This window comes from Panthera onca, chromosome A3 (assembly GCF_046562875.1).
Source record: "Panthera onca isolate mPanOnc1 chromosome A3, mPanOnc1 haplotype 2, whole genome shotgun sequence".
In the NCBI taxonomy this organism is placed as follows: domain Eukaryota; kingdom Metazoa; phylum Chordata; class Mammalia; order Carnivora; family Felidae; genus Panthera; species Panthera onca.
The window spans coordinates 77,127,025-77,141,832 of NC_138341.1; the positions used below are offsets into that span (position 1 = coordinate 77,127,025).

Genomic DNA, 14,808 nt, shown 5'->3' on the forward strand with positions numbered 1-14,808 from the left:
CCAGAGTAGAAACAACGTGAGGGCTTTTGCTATTGAGAGGAATGTGCAGCTCTTTTCACTTACTCTGCACAAGCTGCCGCCCCCCAGCTCCTGCCCTGCACGCCACTTATCCCAGCCTGGGAGTCCTGAGGGTAGCTCCAGAACAGTTTTCCAGCTGTCCATGCAGAGACCAGTAGACCAGTACGCAGCTTATGGATTCAGAGTCAGAGAGAAGATCCACACGTGCACTGGGCTTGGGAAGATTATGCCAAAATTTCAAACTAAATCTTGTGATTATTTTCATTGTTTTGGAGAGTTTAAACTGGGTGTGTTAGATATCTGTCTTTTTTTTTTTCACTTTGTAATACTCCATTTTGTTTTGGGTAAAGACTGAAATTAATGATTCCCTTTTAATTTCTAGGGCTTCCCACATGTTTGTGTATTTCTGTTTCTGTAAAGTCTGTCTCACGCTTTTCCCAGAGTCGGGAAAGAATCATTGTTAAAGGACACCACATTTCAGTGTTCCAGAGGAAAAAACCCCTTCTTTCCAACTGTCTAGACCATTTGTTTAGAATCTGAAAAATTCCGTTTCAAATTGTATTTATTGTTATCTAGGCAAAAAAATAATGAAAGAATGAAGTGAAATTTCGGATGAAATATAATTTTCATACTTCATCTCTGTATTTTGATATCAGCAAGTAACCAGGGATTAGCACTCAGAAATCGTGTACCCTTTCATGTATTTAAGACACGTTTGTGATTTTAAATAATTAAAGAGCATTGTTCAAAGAACTTTTTGAACTAAGTACCACACTAGATACCTTCCTCCTTCCCTGTTGGAAAATTCCCTTGCTTTATTTCCTAACACTAAAAGGCATGGCATGAATGCAAGTAGCCATTGTCCTTGCATCTGTGACCCTGCGTTTTTGCCACATGTGTGGCCTAGTGCTGTGCCCAGTTCTTGCAGGAGCAAGTGGAGGGGTGTCAAAGTGATGGAGGCTCATTCCCAGCTCTTGACCAGCTGCCATTTTCACCGTTTTTAACAGCCTGTGACTAGTCAGCCTGCTTAAAGCCTTGATAACTTAGAGGCAGAGTGGAGGTAACCTTAAAAGAATGTGTCTTCTATGGCCTAGCTCTGTGGTTATACTGTACCAAGTGGTTACATACTGAAGTTTTCAGATGCTCTATTGTGGCTTATTATTGTCAGCGTTTCTTGATAAAAACACTTTTTTTTAAAAGGTTTTACTGTGTTGATTGCAGTTAATTTGCAAAGAGCAATTATGTTTTGAGCTGTCCAATGGATAAACATTTAAACTAAGCATTCTACCTGGAGATACATATATATATTTTTTGTCCACGAAAGCTGGAAACGTACAATTTCTAGCTTAGCTTCTGTCTACTGCTCTTAATTCCCTCTGGCTATCCAAACCAAGGACTTTTAAAAATCAAACTTCAAAAGTGCTGAGCCCATTATGCTTCCAAGAAATATATTTGAATAAAGAAATCCATGAGCTGTGCAGAGGGCAAGATTACAGTAAATGCAGCTTCTAAATGCTAGCGGTTTGAGTTCAAGAAAAGGAACAAGTTGTTCAGGTGGTGGTAGGTCCTTTGATGAACTGAAAATTGGTGTAGAAAGGACAAGTAGAGAATCTGGCGACCTTGATGGGCATGAACTCACCTGAAAATGTGGGAGAAGGGCTATAGCAATGCCACGTTTACAACAAAAACATAATAGTCACAGGACATTCTGAAATGCCTGCTTTTTCAAATTCACTGGTACGGACATTTTTTTTAGTGGTTTCTCTCTTTTGTGCATGCACACATACCCACACACACGTGCATATTTCCTGAAGGCAAGATTTGAAATCAGGAACTATACACAATGAAAAGGAAAAAGAAATCTTTGGTGAAACAGCATCAGCATGGAATAGAATTTGGGCCCTAGACCTGAGAATAAATTCTGTGGGCCCCACAGGGCACTTGCCCCAAAGAAACTCAACCTTCCATCTGTCTTTTCCAGCTCCTTTGGCGGGTTGGCAGAAGGGTAGCCTTTGTGAGCACTTGAAGCCCGTTTGGTACAAGCAAGGCTCTGTGTCCTCAGGCAGTGGTTGAGATAGAGAACACTAGAGAGTTTGTACTTGTGGATAAAGCTTTTAAGTTTGAAAGGTATTCCAGCTATTAGCTTCAATAATAGCTACCACTTACTGACCACTAACTTATAGGCATTGCATCTTATGTGCTTTATCTCACTTAAATTTCCCAACAGCCCTATGAGGTCATTTCTCTTGCCTATTTTATAGAAGCTAAAAATTGACCTGTCCAAGGTCGCACGCTAGTTAAGTGGCAGGACTTGGATTTAAACTTAGTTCTGCTGGATTTCACAACATGTTCTTAGCTCCTGTCCTATGTGCTGTGTTATTCAGAACTATGAAGACCCCGCTGCTGCTCTCCAGATCGTTTTGGTAGACTCTAGCATGGTGCGTGAGGCTGCTGTGGGGAAGGCAGATGAGATGTGCCCCCGGCTCCGATAGATCTAAGTGTGCAGTTGCAAGGACAGAGTATGAGAAAGGAAGAGATGGATTCTGGTCAGAGGAGGTGCAGTAAGATTTTTGCAAAAGAAGTGAAACCTGAGCCGAGTTCAGAAGAAGAGGGTGAAATGACATTCATTCCAGGGAGGACGAGTTGCATTGTGCACAGGTACCAAGGATGAGACAATAGCTGGTTTGACAGAACATACACAGTTGACCCCTAAACAACTTGAGAATTAGGGGCGCTCACCCTCCCACCCCACGCAGTTGAAAATTTGCACATAACTTTTGACTCCCCCAAAACTTAACTGGTAGCCTACTGTTGACTGGAAGCCTTATATTGATAGCATTACAGTTGATTGACACGTTTTTTGTATGTTGTGTGTATTATATACTGTCATCTTACAATAATGCCCAACTTTTTCTTAGTTTTTTCAGTATTTCTAGGCTACGTAGTTCATCTGTGAGTTTTTCACATTGTCACGAATCTCCAAAACATTTTCTCCAATGTATTTATTGAAAAGAACCTGCATATAAGTGGACCCGTGCAGTTCAGACCCCTGTTGTTCAAGGTTCCACTTTATAGCAAGATTCTTCTTTTAAAGTAGTATAGCCTGAGGTCTCAGCCTATGCCTTCTCACCCAGCCTGCAGAAATACCTCGCTAGGTAGGGTTATCTCAACTTGTATCAATAGATGACCATTCCCCAACAGCAGACGGTGCTGCTACTGTATGAGAAACAGACAATCATGGCAGGGCATTCTTGAGTAAATCTAGTGAAAGACTTGGGAGGAAGTCACACATAGCTTCTTTAAACTCGGCCCAGCTCCTAGGACGCCAACCCCTTGGTTAAGTAGGGGCATCTAGAGAAAGTGGATGACCATGTTCAGCAGCAGCAGCAGGAGTTTGGGGGCTTCTGTTTTGTACAAGGTACAGCTTGACCTCTGCAAAGTAAGGATAGGACTGGAGCTGGGCCTGGGAACGTAGAGGACCTGGGGGAAGCATTAATATTATCGGTGAGGGAGAGTGGAAGGGGGTATTAGCTGGATCGTGAAGTCATTCTGAGACTTTTCTCAAGACTTTCTCTCTGATTCTTGTGAAATGAGGGACTCACACAAGGTCACTGGGCCTTATGAAGTCCTTTCAAAAATACTTCCCTCACATTGCCTAAAAATGTTCTCTCAGCCATTCTGCCTTGTTGTGCGGATTAGATGAGGAAATACGTGCAAAGATTTTAACACAAAGTCTGGCCCTCTGTCAATGCTTAGTAAGTGTTAGTGGTTATCAGCATCATTTTATTGTTCTGCTTCATGTTCTACCAATTAGAGGCCGGATGCCTTCAAAAGCCAGTCACATTCAGTGGGTCTAGGTTGAACTTGTCCAAAGCTTTTCCAAGACTGAGGATTTTGAGGTGGCTGCATGTCACGTCTTAGAAAACTGGATTTTGCAAGTGGACAGACCCTAATTGGAATGCAGGATCTGACACTTGCTAGTTTTATGATCTGAAATATGTTGAGAAACCTTGCCTCATCTGAAAATAGCGATGATGATGATGATGATGACCTTGCAGTGAAGATTTAGTAGAGTCGATGAAATAGTGTGTCTAAAGTACGTAGCCGGTCCCCGCACACAGTAGTCATTTAATAAACCTCAGATCCCTTCCTTCTGTCTGGATGCACTGAGGGGCAGTTTGGGCTCATGCAGGGAAAGACACAGGCCCAACCCAAATGCTCTTTCCGCCTGCCCCAGCTTCATCACAGCTGGACCATATCCCCCAGACCACCCACCCTCCTCTCTGTGTGTCTCCCCTCAGCCCTTCTACAACAGCCTGTGTTTACTTCTCGTGGCCCTGACAAGTACAGGCTGATCGGCCTGTCTCTCCCACTGCACTGTGGGCTCCCGGGGCATGGGCAGTCGCTTTTCTGTCTGCTTCTCTGGTACCTACCTGGTGTGGGCTTGTGTGGGGCACTCAGATGTCTCCATGCTCATCTAGGAGGTACTGGTGAGCAGAGAAAGTTTGGGGGATGGCCAGCCACTTACCTGTGAAACCTTCCAAGGAAACTGGAATAGAATCTGAGGGTAAATATAGAGGGAAACATGTGGGTAAAGGTCAGCCACCATTCTAGGAAATGGTGAAGTGTAGGGAAGATCTCAGAAGAACAGTTGCCTGCTCAGAATATTCTAAACTCTCCAGGGTTCTCTGTGGTGCCTGAAGGCCAGAGGTGTGTATCATTCTCACCTGAAGGTCCTTTATCTCCTCCAGAAAGCCATTCCAACTCCTTCTGCCGCTTGGCTTCTCTATGCCGCTCCTAGCTGTGTGGGTCTCCGTGGGTACTACTGATTTGGGATCATGGGGTTATCTGCCTCACTCCCCTCTAGACTGGTGGTATTCTGTGAGCAGAGTCCTGTTCTCTGTCTCGCTCTCTGGGAAGCAGAGCACATACCTGACAGTCACACTGCGTGCAAAGGAGCAACTGGAGATTCTTGCCCTGGGTCTGGGAGATACTGCCCCAAGGGTTTTGGGTGTGTGTCATGAACCTCCTGAAATTATATGGGAAATTGCATGTGTATGTTCATAGATCTATTTCTCTTTGGAGAAAGCCCACAGTTTGTATTAGATTCTGGAATATTTATTTTGGGGATCCTACAAATACTAAAAACAAAAACAAGAAACTCAACACACACATTTAGAGATTTCCTACATACTAGTAAAGCCTGTGTTTTTATTAGCTGGGAGATATTTTTATGCTCCCTCGATTTCCAGGTGTGAGCTGCTCCTCGGAATAACCCACAGATTCCATCTTGGAGCCGTGCATGGTGGTTCTGGCTTGGGTGCTGCTGCTGACATATCCTGGAGGGTCCACTTAGGCTTTCTGAGCTTCGTTTTATGTTTCGTCTGTTCATTTAGGTTTGTAATGCCCTCGTGTCCTGCAGGAATGTTGCATAGTAAAGAAATAGGGGTGTTCATATATTTTATAAATTGCCAAGGGCTCAGTAATTGCGGGATGCAAGTGTTATGGTGACAGATGTGTCATTTTTCATGTTACACAGTGCTGAGAGCACAGTAGGCACTCAGTAAATAGGAGATTAAAATTAACATGGGAAGGGTTTATTGGAGTGAAAGTTCTAGAGGTTCAGGTGTCTGCATGTCCCGCACACCCTGTGCAAGGATCTAGTGCTCAGGCCTAGAACACAGCTAGGGCTACTGAGGACATGGTTTTCAAATAGTAGTAAAAGGGGACATGACCTTTCAGATCCCAGATCCATTTGGTGTATTTTCCTGAAGAAATTGAGGCTTAGAGAGACAGAAGCAGACCTACTTATTTTCAGAAGGGCTTGAGATTCCTCCTTACCATTTTAAAAAAATGTTTTATTTATTTTTGAGAGAGAGAGAGAGAAGAGGAGGGACAGAGAGAGAGGGAGACACAGAATCCAAAGCAGGCTCCAGGCTCTTAGCTGGAGCACAGAGCCTGATGTGGGGCTTGAACCCATGAACTGCAAGATCATGGCCTAAGCCAAAGTCAGATACTTAATCGACTGAGTCACCCAGGCGCCCCCCTCTCCTCATCACTTTTGATGGAGCGCCCCCCCCCCCCACCAAATCTCATTGCCTTCATATAATCAGTTTGTTGTTTTATCTTCTTATAAATGGTACAGCCTTCACACCACAGTCTTCTTTCTCTCATTGAGGCCATTTAGAGGCCTGCAATTCTTAGAACACGCAGATCCTGTACTGGACACAGGCACATTTCACTATGGAAACTTTGTATCTCCAAAGCGCCTTGCCTCTTGGAATGTTCTCATAGACATCACATGAGAACACTGGTATAGATTATTGCTACCACTGTCAGCTCAACTGAGACCCAGAGGTTACTGTGATTTGTCCAAGCCATAAAACACAGTATACAAAGCAAAATGGAAATTCAGATGCTCTGATTTTCCATCCTTTATAGCTGCTAGACTCTGTGTCCCCACAGAGCATCTCTACTTGATTTTGGCACATTTACTGAATCAAACTAGGAGACTCTAGCCAAGGGAGAGAGAGATTTTAGGTGCAAATATATTCTGCTTAGGGCTAAAAAGACTGTGTTTATATCCTCTCACACTCCAGGTCACATATACCTCATCAGACCCCCTCATCAGACCCCTCCCTGCCCCCCAGGAACTGACAAAACAGTAACCTGGAAATGTTTTTTTGCTTAATGGGTGTGTGCGTGTGTGCGTGTGCGTGTGCGTGTGTGTGTGTGTGTGTGTGTGTGTGTGTGTATTGACTATAATCTATGCATCCATTTTAACAACGTGCAGTGGAGGAGTTTGAAATTACATTTAATCATTGTTTTATAATGAATGATAATTAAATATTACTTTTAAAATAGGCTTGGGGCGCCTGGGTGGCTCAGTCAGTTGAGCGTCCGACTTCGGCTCAGGTCACGATCGCGGTCCGTGAGTTCGAGCCCCGCGTCCGGCTCTGGGCTGATGGCTCAGAGCCTGGAGCCTGCTTCCGATTCTGTGTCTCCCTCTCTCTCTGCCCCTCCCCCGTTCATGCTCTGTCTCTCTCTGTCTCAAAAATAAATAAACGTAAAAAAGAAAAAATAGGCTTTTCTTTTTCTATAATTGCATTACTTTTTTTTGGGGGGGGGGGTTGTTTTGCTCTTTAACCTGATTGTGTGCATTTGGAAAGTACCCTGGCACAGGGTATCTGAACGCAGAAAATTCTGACATTTTTCCCACTTTCCATTCCTTCTCCTGTATGGATGCCAGATTCCTTTGGGAAACCATCATTTGCTAAAGGTCAGCAGCAAAAGGAGGGGCGTTCTTAGTGTTCAGTTACTGCTAATTAGAAACTAAACATCTGTAACCATGTCAGAGTTATTTGTGTTTGAAAAGAAACATTTATATACAAGAGCCTAGTTCGGCAACATAAAACACACTCTAACCCAAAGTGTGTGTGTTGGAAGGGTGGGGAACAGACAGATGGGGAAGCTTCCTACAAATGACCCGGCTTGAGTGAGGTCATTTGCTAATTAAATCTCAAAGCGTTTTCAGAGTATTTTCTTTTCTCTGTCAAGTGAAGTTTTCTCACTCCCCCCCACCCCCATCATGGGCCAAAGCAAACATTTTATTGCGTTTGCCCATTAAAGATTAAACATTTAATCATATTAAAGGAAAAATAAAAATGCGTGATTTGGCAGAACCTCGTCAAAAACCGTTGGGAAGTCTCTAGCTACCTGCTGTAACGTTAGCTCCCAGTGTCTTCCCATAGTATGATGTAAGGTGAGTTCTCCATCCATAAAGTGTGTGCTGATTGACCTGTCTCACAGATGTACACTTGTAGGGGGAAAAAATGACCCAAGGTTTGACTTCCCCTGTGCCTCTTTCTCCACTCTTCCTATCCCACTCCCCATGATGAAATTCTCTTTGGACCATTCCATTTGTACATTAATTAATCTGTTCTTTTATTGTCATATTAAGGTAAATGTCAGTGTTACCTCTGGGGTATTAGAAACGTTACAGTGGTAGGACTTTGTGCGTCTGCATGCTAAGTCTACGTGGCCACATGGCCCTAATGACCCAGATATTAGCAGTAATACCTTCTTGGAATGCTAATTAATTTTGAAAACAGAACGAGAGACCTCTCTCTCTTTCTTCCACAGAGTCTACCATGTTCTGATCTTCCCCATCCTTGTCTTGACGTCTAAGATATTTCTCTAAGTTGAGTTACTTTCTAAATTGGGTAAAAAATCATGGACTCTTAAGAGTTCTCTAGTTAAGAACTTACTTGAGCCCAGACTTGCCATATTGGGCTTTCCTCTCAAATAATACTATCTCTGTGAAGGCTTTCAAGTGCACAATTTCAACAAAATGGTTGTGGGCTCTCAGGTTCTGAGTGTTTACAAAGTCAAGAGGCTCTTAGATGACCTGCCTTTCCAATGACCTTTGTAGAATCTCAAAATCCCACTTGTCCGTGACTTTCACTTTAAGAACTGGCTTTTCTTCAAGCTCTTTGGGTGTGAGTCAGCCCAGAGGCAAGGATTCAGTGACTTGAGGGTCCAGCTCTTGTTCTCTTGACAATAGTTCAAGATCTTGTAGTCTGCCGTTTGTGGCACTCCCGGGTCTGGCCAGACCCACTTCTCAGCCTGAAGTTCCACTGTTATTTCTGAGCCTCTACTTCAGTCAGATACATCTACCTATACCTTGAGCATTTTTTCCTTGCTTTATACCACTGTTTCTGGTTGAAACAATTTCCTGGTTTCGGCCTTCTGGGAACCATGCTTGCTTTCTTTCAATCCTTCTCAATACCAGAATCTACAGTCTTATCCTCATGTAGCCATAATATGAAGATCACTTGCATATCGTTCTTCCAGGACTGTCTTGTGCTTTTGGGGCATCTTTTCAAATGTACTGCCCCTCTTGCCATCCAGAGTATAGGCACCCCAGAGACCACAATGACTTTTATTTCTCATGGCACCTACTATTTGTTCATTTTGAGTGCTCAGTGAATAGTTGTTTGATTGTTCAGGAGGAAGCTATTTTTTGCTACTATTTATTGAATCATTCCCAAAGCCTGTCCGCATTTATTTCTGTGATCGAATCATAGATATTAATGATATTTATATGAAAAAGAAAATCACCTGTAGAACCAACACTAACACATACACACCATCATTGGAATAAGGGAAGTATTAAAAAAAAAACAAACCAACATTTGGAGTAAGGAGGAACTCCCATCCCCTACCCCACTCCCCCTCAGCTTGGATGTCCCAGCTGGAGCTAGATAGAACATCAGCATGTACAGAATGACATATATCCAAAAAAAATTCAAAACAAACAAAAAAGAACATTAGCACGTACAAAGGCATGGATGTAGAAATGAGTATTGAATGGTCTTGTGTTTTTATGTCTCCCCAGATGTGGTCACTCCCCTGTCTACCGCTCCCGTGAGATGGCAGCTCGTGCCTTGGTTCCATTTGTTATGGTGGATGAAATCCCCAATACCATCCGAACTCTGTTGGCCAAACTCCCCAACTCCACCGATCAGTGTTTCCGGCAAAACCATATTCATGGGACGCTTCTCCAGGTAAATAAAGTTACTTTGTGTCAAACCGCACAGGATAAACTTTGGTTTCTCACCTACTGTTTGCAGGTGAAGATTTGATACACAAGCTTTTAACTTTATCCATAGAACTCTTTTCTATTGCTGAAAAGGACTGGTATTTCCTAGGTGTGCTTTTTTCATTACAAAAATGAGTACAGCATCACATTGATTCAGTCAGATCGTCTTTTGCATTAAATCCCGTATTTTTTACTTCATGCTTTCTTTCCCATTTGTACATAGCTCTCTGAACCAGATAAAGTTCTGTCTCTTCCATCAAGTGCCTACCAACTATTCTGGGCCACTCCCTGCTCAAGGTGAAGTTGTGAGCATTCCTTGAAAGAGAGGAAGGAGAATTAGACACATCAGGGAGAGTTTGTGCTGTGGCATCACACATAGAAATGCGAAGCCCTACTCTCCTGTTTTCTCAGTGCTACAAAAGAGACTTTTTATTTTTAATAAATATACAAATACACTTACTGCTTTTAACTTAACATTTCCCCCACAAAGGACCAAAGCACAACAAATGAATGAGAAAGAAACTTCTTACCGGAACTGTCTTTTTTAAACCCTAACGATAAACTTGGAAACGGGTGGTACTCGACACATCTGTTCATGTGGCTGCTGGGGTCACTCATGTTGGGGCGGGATTGGGGGTGAGATTCAAGTATCAAGACATGTTTGTGGTTTGTGAGCAGAGTTGAGGAGTGGCCTTGAGATCCCAGTATGTGCCATAAGGTTGAGGTCTCTGCTGCCGACACGAGAGGCACCGTATAGAATGGTTAATGGCCTGGGACTCTGGAGCCAGACTGTCTCAGGGTCAGTCTCACTACTCACTGCCTGCACATCTGCAATTGTTTTTTATGTTATTACTATTATTATTAAGTTTTTTATTTTAATTACAAGATAGTGAACATACAGTGTTGTGTCTTCATTTTTGAAACAAGGACAACAGTGATATATACCTGCTAGGGATTTTGTGAAGATTAAACGAATTAAAGCATGTAAAGTGCTTAGAATAGTACCTGGTACATAATATGATATATAGTTACTATTGTTATAGTTTTAATGAGCCTGTACTATAATGAAAAGTAAGATTTTTAATAACTAATTCCCTCTAGGTGACAACGAATGCAAGATAGGCCTGTCTTCATGCCTTCCTTTCTTGGTTGTTACATATATTCAGCAAGTATTTGTTAAATTTATTAAATGCCTCCTACGTACCACTGTGTCCATCAGAACAGTGACTAAGTCGGTTCTTGCACTGAAGGAATCCAGGACAAAAACAGCCCTCTGAGAACGAGCAATCACCATGTAGTGTGCTAAGTGCTAGAGGAACACCTAGCAGGGCCACCTGACTGGTGTTGAGGGAGTCAAAGGAAAGCTTCCCATAAAAAGTGACCTCGAAGTAAAGGCAGAAAAAGCCAAGCAAAAGGTGGAGGGAGAGCCCCCCACGCAGAGAGAATGGCATATAGCAGGGCTCAGGATGGGTGACAAGTCAGCCCATCTGGGAACTGCAGGCTTGGGTGGGATGAAGTTCTAGGTTGGCAGGTCACAAACTGGTCTCAGGACCTCTTTACCCTCTGAAAAGCTATTGTGGATTCCAAAAACACTTTTGTCTATCAATATTTAATTAGAAACTGAAACAGGAAATCTTAAAACACAAGAACTCACAAGCACACATTCCATTAGTCATTATTAGAATGCTGACATCATCACACACCTTGTAGCCCCTGGCAAACCCCACCATGTGCCGTCTGTGTGAGAAGGAGAATAAAGGGGAAAGGAATGTCTTAGTGGCATTGAAGATAGTTTGATCTTGCAGACCTCCTGAAAAGACTGCGGCCCCCAAGCGACCAGAGCAGATCCTCTGGTCTATGTGGTATATATTGGGGGTCTTTGGTGGTCTCTTCAGTGCAGTCTCTCAAGCACTCATCTCCCTTGGTCCTCACTATATCTCAGTGATGACGAGAGGGCTGGAGGGTATTATCTTGGTTTTAAACGTGGGACCCTGAGGCCCATACAAGTTAGATGTCTCGATTCTCTGTCGGACACTACTCTGAAGGGAAGGAGCTGGCAATAGTGAGTAACGAAGGACATGCTTTTCAAAGATGCCTCGATTCTGCATCTGAGTTAGAGGCGGGGGTCAGATTGTCAAGCAGGAGGCAGGTAGTGGGGATCAGCCATCAGATCTTCTTTATTGCAGATCCATTCTTGGCTCAATCTTGTCAGAAGAGGTTGGGATTGCTTCTTTGGCTGGCTCGCCACTTGTACAAATGGGCCTCCCAACCTCGTTTCCCACACACAACACTAACAGGTCTGGCTTGTGTCTCACCAGTCTGCCCAGCAACAGAGCATGGTCTTCTGCTCTGTCTCTGGGCTGCCTTTGATATCTCCAATTTACTTTTTCTGTGACCTGAAGGGTGAAACACCATGGAAAAGTAAAAGCCTTGTGACTCCAGGTTGGTTGTGGCCGTTGCTTTTGTTCCTGAGTGTTGGGAGGTAAAGGGAGATGTTTTGTTGAAAACAAAACAAAATAGTATGGGTGTTGGGTATCATGTTCATGTTTGTCAAACAGATTCCTGTCTTTACCCAGATTGGTTTATACCCTGGTTGAAAAAAGGAATTCAAAGGCATGTGAAAATCTTTTCTGTCATGTCCACTTGGGTGTCTCATCTGTATTGTAATAGCTGTGTTTCACTCTGTTGTTCTTTATGGGGAAAACGCAAGGGGTTAAGACGGAAAGGGTTCTTTTTCTCTTTCCTTTCTACGGTTTATGGATTCCTTCTCCACATGGAGTTATCTTTGAAATCAGTAAAAGGCCGGGAAAAGAGGTGTTAGGGATTGAAAGGCATGAGAATCTCCATGGGACTTTCAGAGCCAGCTAAATAAATATAAAATTGTTATTTTTTTTCAGAGGGAGGAAATCATTTTGTAATCAGAAAACAAATTCTTCCACAGAACATTTTCTTGAATTATACATTTTGGCTTCTTTGAAAAATGTTTACATAAAAATATCAAACCTCAGAGTATTTCTATAGAATACCTTGAAAATGAGAAATATGCTGATCTCTGAATTTTCCGAGGCGATGGAAGAAAGACTCAAATTATAGGACGTGCATAAAAAGAAAACATATGAAAATCGTTTCTTAATCATTTTAAAAACCAGAGGTTCCTAATTGCAGTGTTGACATGGATGGAAGTAACACACATGAGAAAAGGTGAGATTATGCAGCCGGTTCATAAGAGCCAATGGTAAATGACATTAAATCTCCATAAAGGCTAGATAAGAGCCATGGACATTACCTCATTTGGGAACAACACTGGCTGGCAGGGCTACCCTGTCTTTTAAGTAGAATTAACCGTCTGTTTTTCTTGCCAAAATTCTTCATGTTGGGGCCTTAACATTATTACTAGGTTACTTATCACTCCCGAGAAATCATATTGGCATTAAAAAAGTTCTCTTGTGTTGAAGAAGAGTTTTGGCCAATGATTATGAGGTAGGATGTATTCTGATTTGGGGGCACTTAAGTCACATTTTGGTGTCTCGTAAGGAAATATATACCATTTGAAATACAAGTTTGAATTTTGAGTTATTTTCATTTTCTTTTTCTTTTTTAAGCTTATTTATTTATTTTGAGAGAGAGCATGCTCATATGCACGTGCGAGCTGGGGAGGGGCAGAGAGAGAGGGGGAGAGAGAGAATCCCAAACAGGCTGTGAGACAGCACAGAGCCCAACTCGGAGCTTGATCCCACAAACTGTGAGATCATGACCTGAGTCAAAATCAAGAGTTGGGCACTTAACCAACTGAGCCACCCAGGTGCCCTGGGATTTTTTTCATTTTCTATTTTGGTTCTTTTTCTCATGATATAAACACACAAGCGGTGGTCCCTACTCTTTCTTTACCTAAGCTCTCTTATATGAGTAAGGTGAAAAGACAGTTGAGGTAATTCAGCCTCTGTTGAAGCAGAAGAACCACTTTTGCATTTCTCTGAATGAACATTCTAGGCAAAGGTATTCTTTTTTCTTCAGTTAATCCAGACAATCTCCATAGTTCTAAACACCCCTTTGCTGGGATTAAATTTTCTCAGTCTTTACCAGAAGAATCTGTTGAACACCGTGTTTAATTCTCTTACTCCTCCGTCCCCTCCCCCTACCCAAATTGGGAGCTTTGATGTTTGCACTTTGGGAATCCTGAGCCACTTTTCTGGCTGTGGAGCTGAGCGGCAGTATTGGACTTTTGGGTTGACATGAAATATTAACCGGAGATGGACTTCAGACAGCCTAAGCCCACACATTTGGTGAGTTTGCCATAAGAGAAGTAAAATGAACGTTTTGAGCACCACCTGTATGCTGCATAAAATGAATGTGTGATTTCATTAATACTCTCAGCAGTCCTGCAAGGTGTTTAGAAAATGGTACCTCCTGCTAATTGATGTGAATAACAACTTTTTATGTCTTAGGGAAACCAAGCAAAGAATCCAGCTTTGCTTTGTCTTTAATCCCTTGTCCCTGAGTCCTGAAATCTGATTTGATGCTAGAAACAAAGTAAGTCCATTGGTATTAGAAAGACAGAGGAGGTATTAGAAGACACCTGGATGGCTCAGTTAGTTAAGTGTCTGACTCTTGATTTCGGCTCCAATCATGATCCCAGGGTTAGGAGATAGAGCCCTGGGTTGGGCTTTGCACTGAGCGCTGAGTGTGGAGTCTCTCTCTCTCTCTCTCTCTCTCAAAAAAAAAAAAAAAAAAAAAAAAAAAGAGGGACAGAGGAAGTCACTGACACCCTGAGAGGCTACAACCAACTAGCAAGACATTTTTTTTCGTATAGTTGACACGCAATGTTACATTATTCTCAGGTTTTCAACGTAGTGATTCAACAACTCTATACATGATGCTGTGGTCACCACAAATGTAGCTACCATCTGTCCCATTACATCACTGTTACAATATCATTGACTATATTCCTTATGCTCTGCCTTTTATTCCTGTGACTTAATCATTCCATAACTGGAAGCCTGTATCTCCCACTCCCCTTCATCCATTATGCCCATCCCCTACCCTCCTCCTCTTTGGCCACCACCAGTTTGCTCTCTATATTTACAAGTCTGTAAATATTTATTTACAAGTCTGATGCTGCTTTTTGTTTGTTTATCCATTGTGGTTTTGTTCGTTTTTTAGATTACACTTGAGAGTGAAATCATAGCAGT

At 42.6% G+C, this 14,808-nt stretch overlaps 1 protein-coding gene across 6 annotated transcripts in view; it reads left to right on the forward strand.

Moving 5' to 3' along the window:
- Positions 1–14,808, forward strand: part of THADA (THADA armadillo repeat containing) — a 325,993-nt gene that overhangs the window by 166,684 nt on the left and 144,501 nt on the right. For all 6 annotated transcript variants that reach the window (XM_078444418.2, XM_078444419.2, XM_078444420.2 and 3 more), the window contains one exon: positions 9,416–9,584. In XM_078444418.2, coding sequence (XP_078300544.1) covers positions 9,416–9,584 — 169 coding nt within the window. The remainder of the gene's footprint in view (positions 1–9,415; positions 9,585–14,808) is intronic.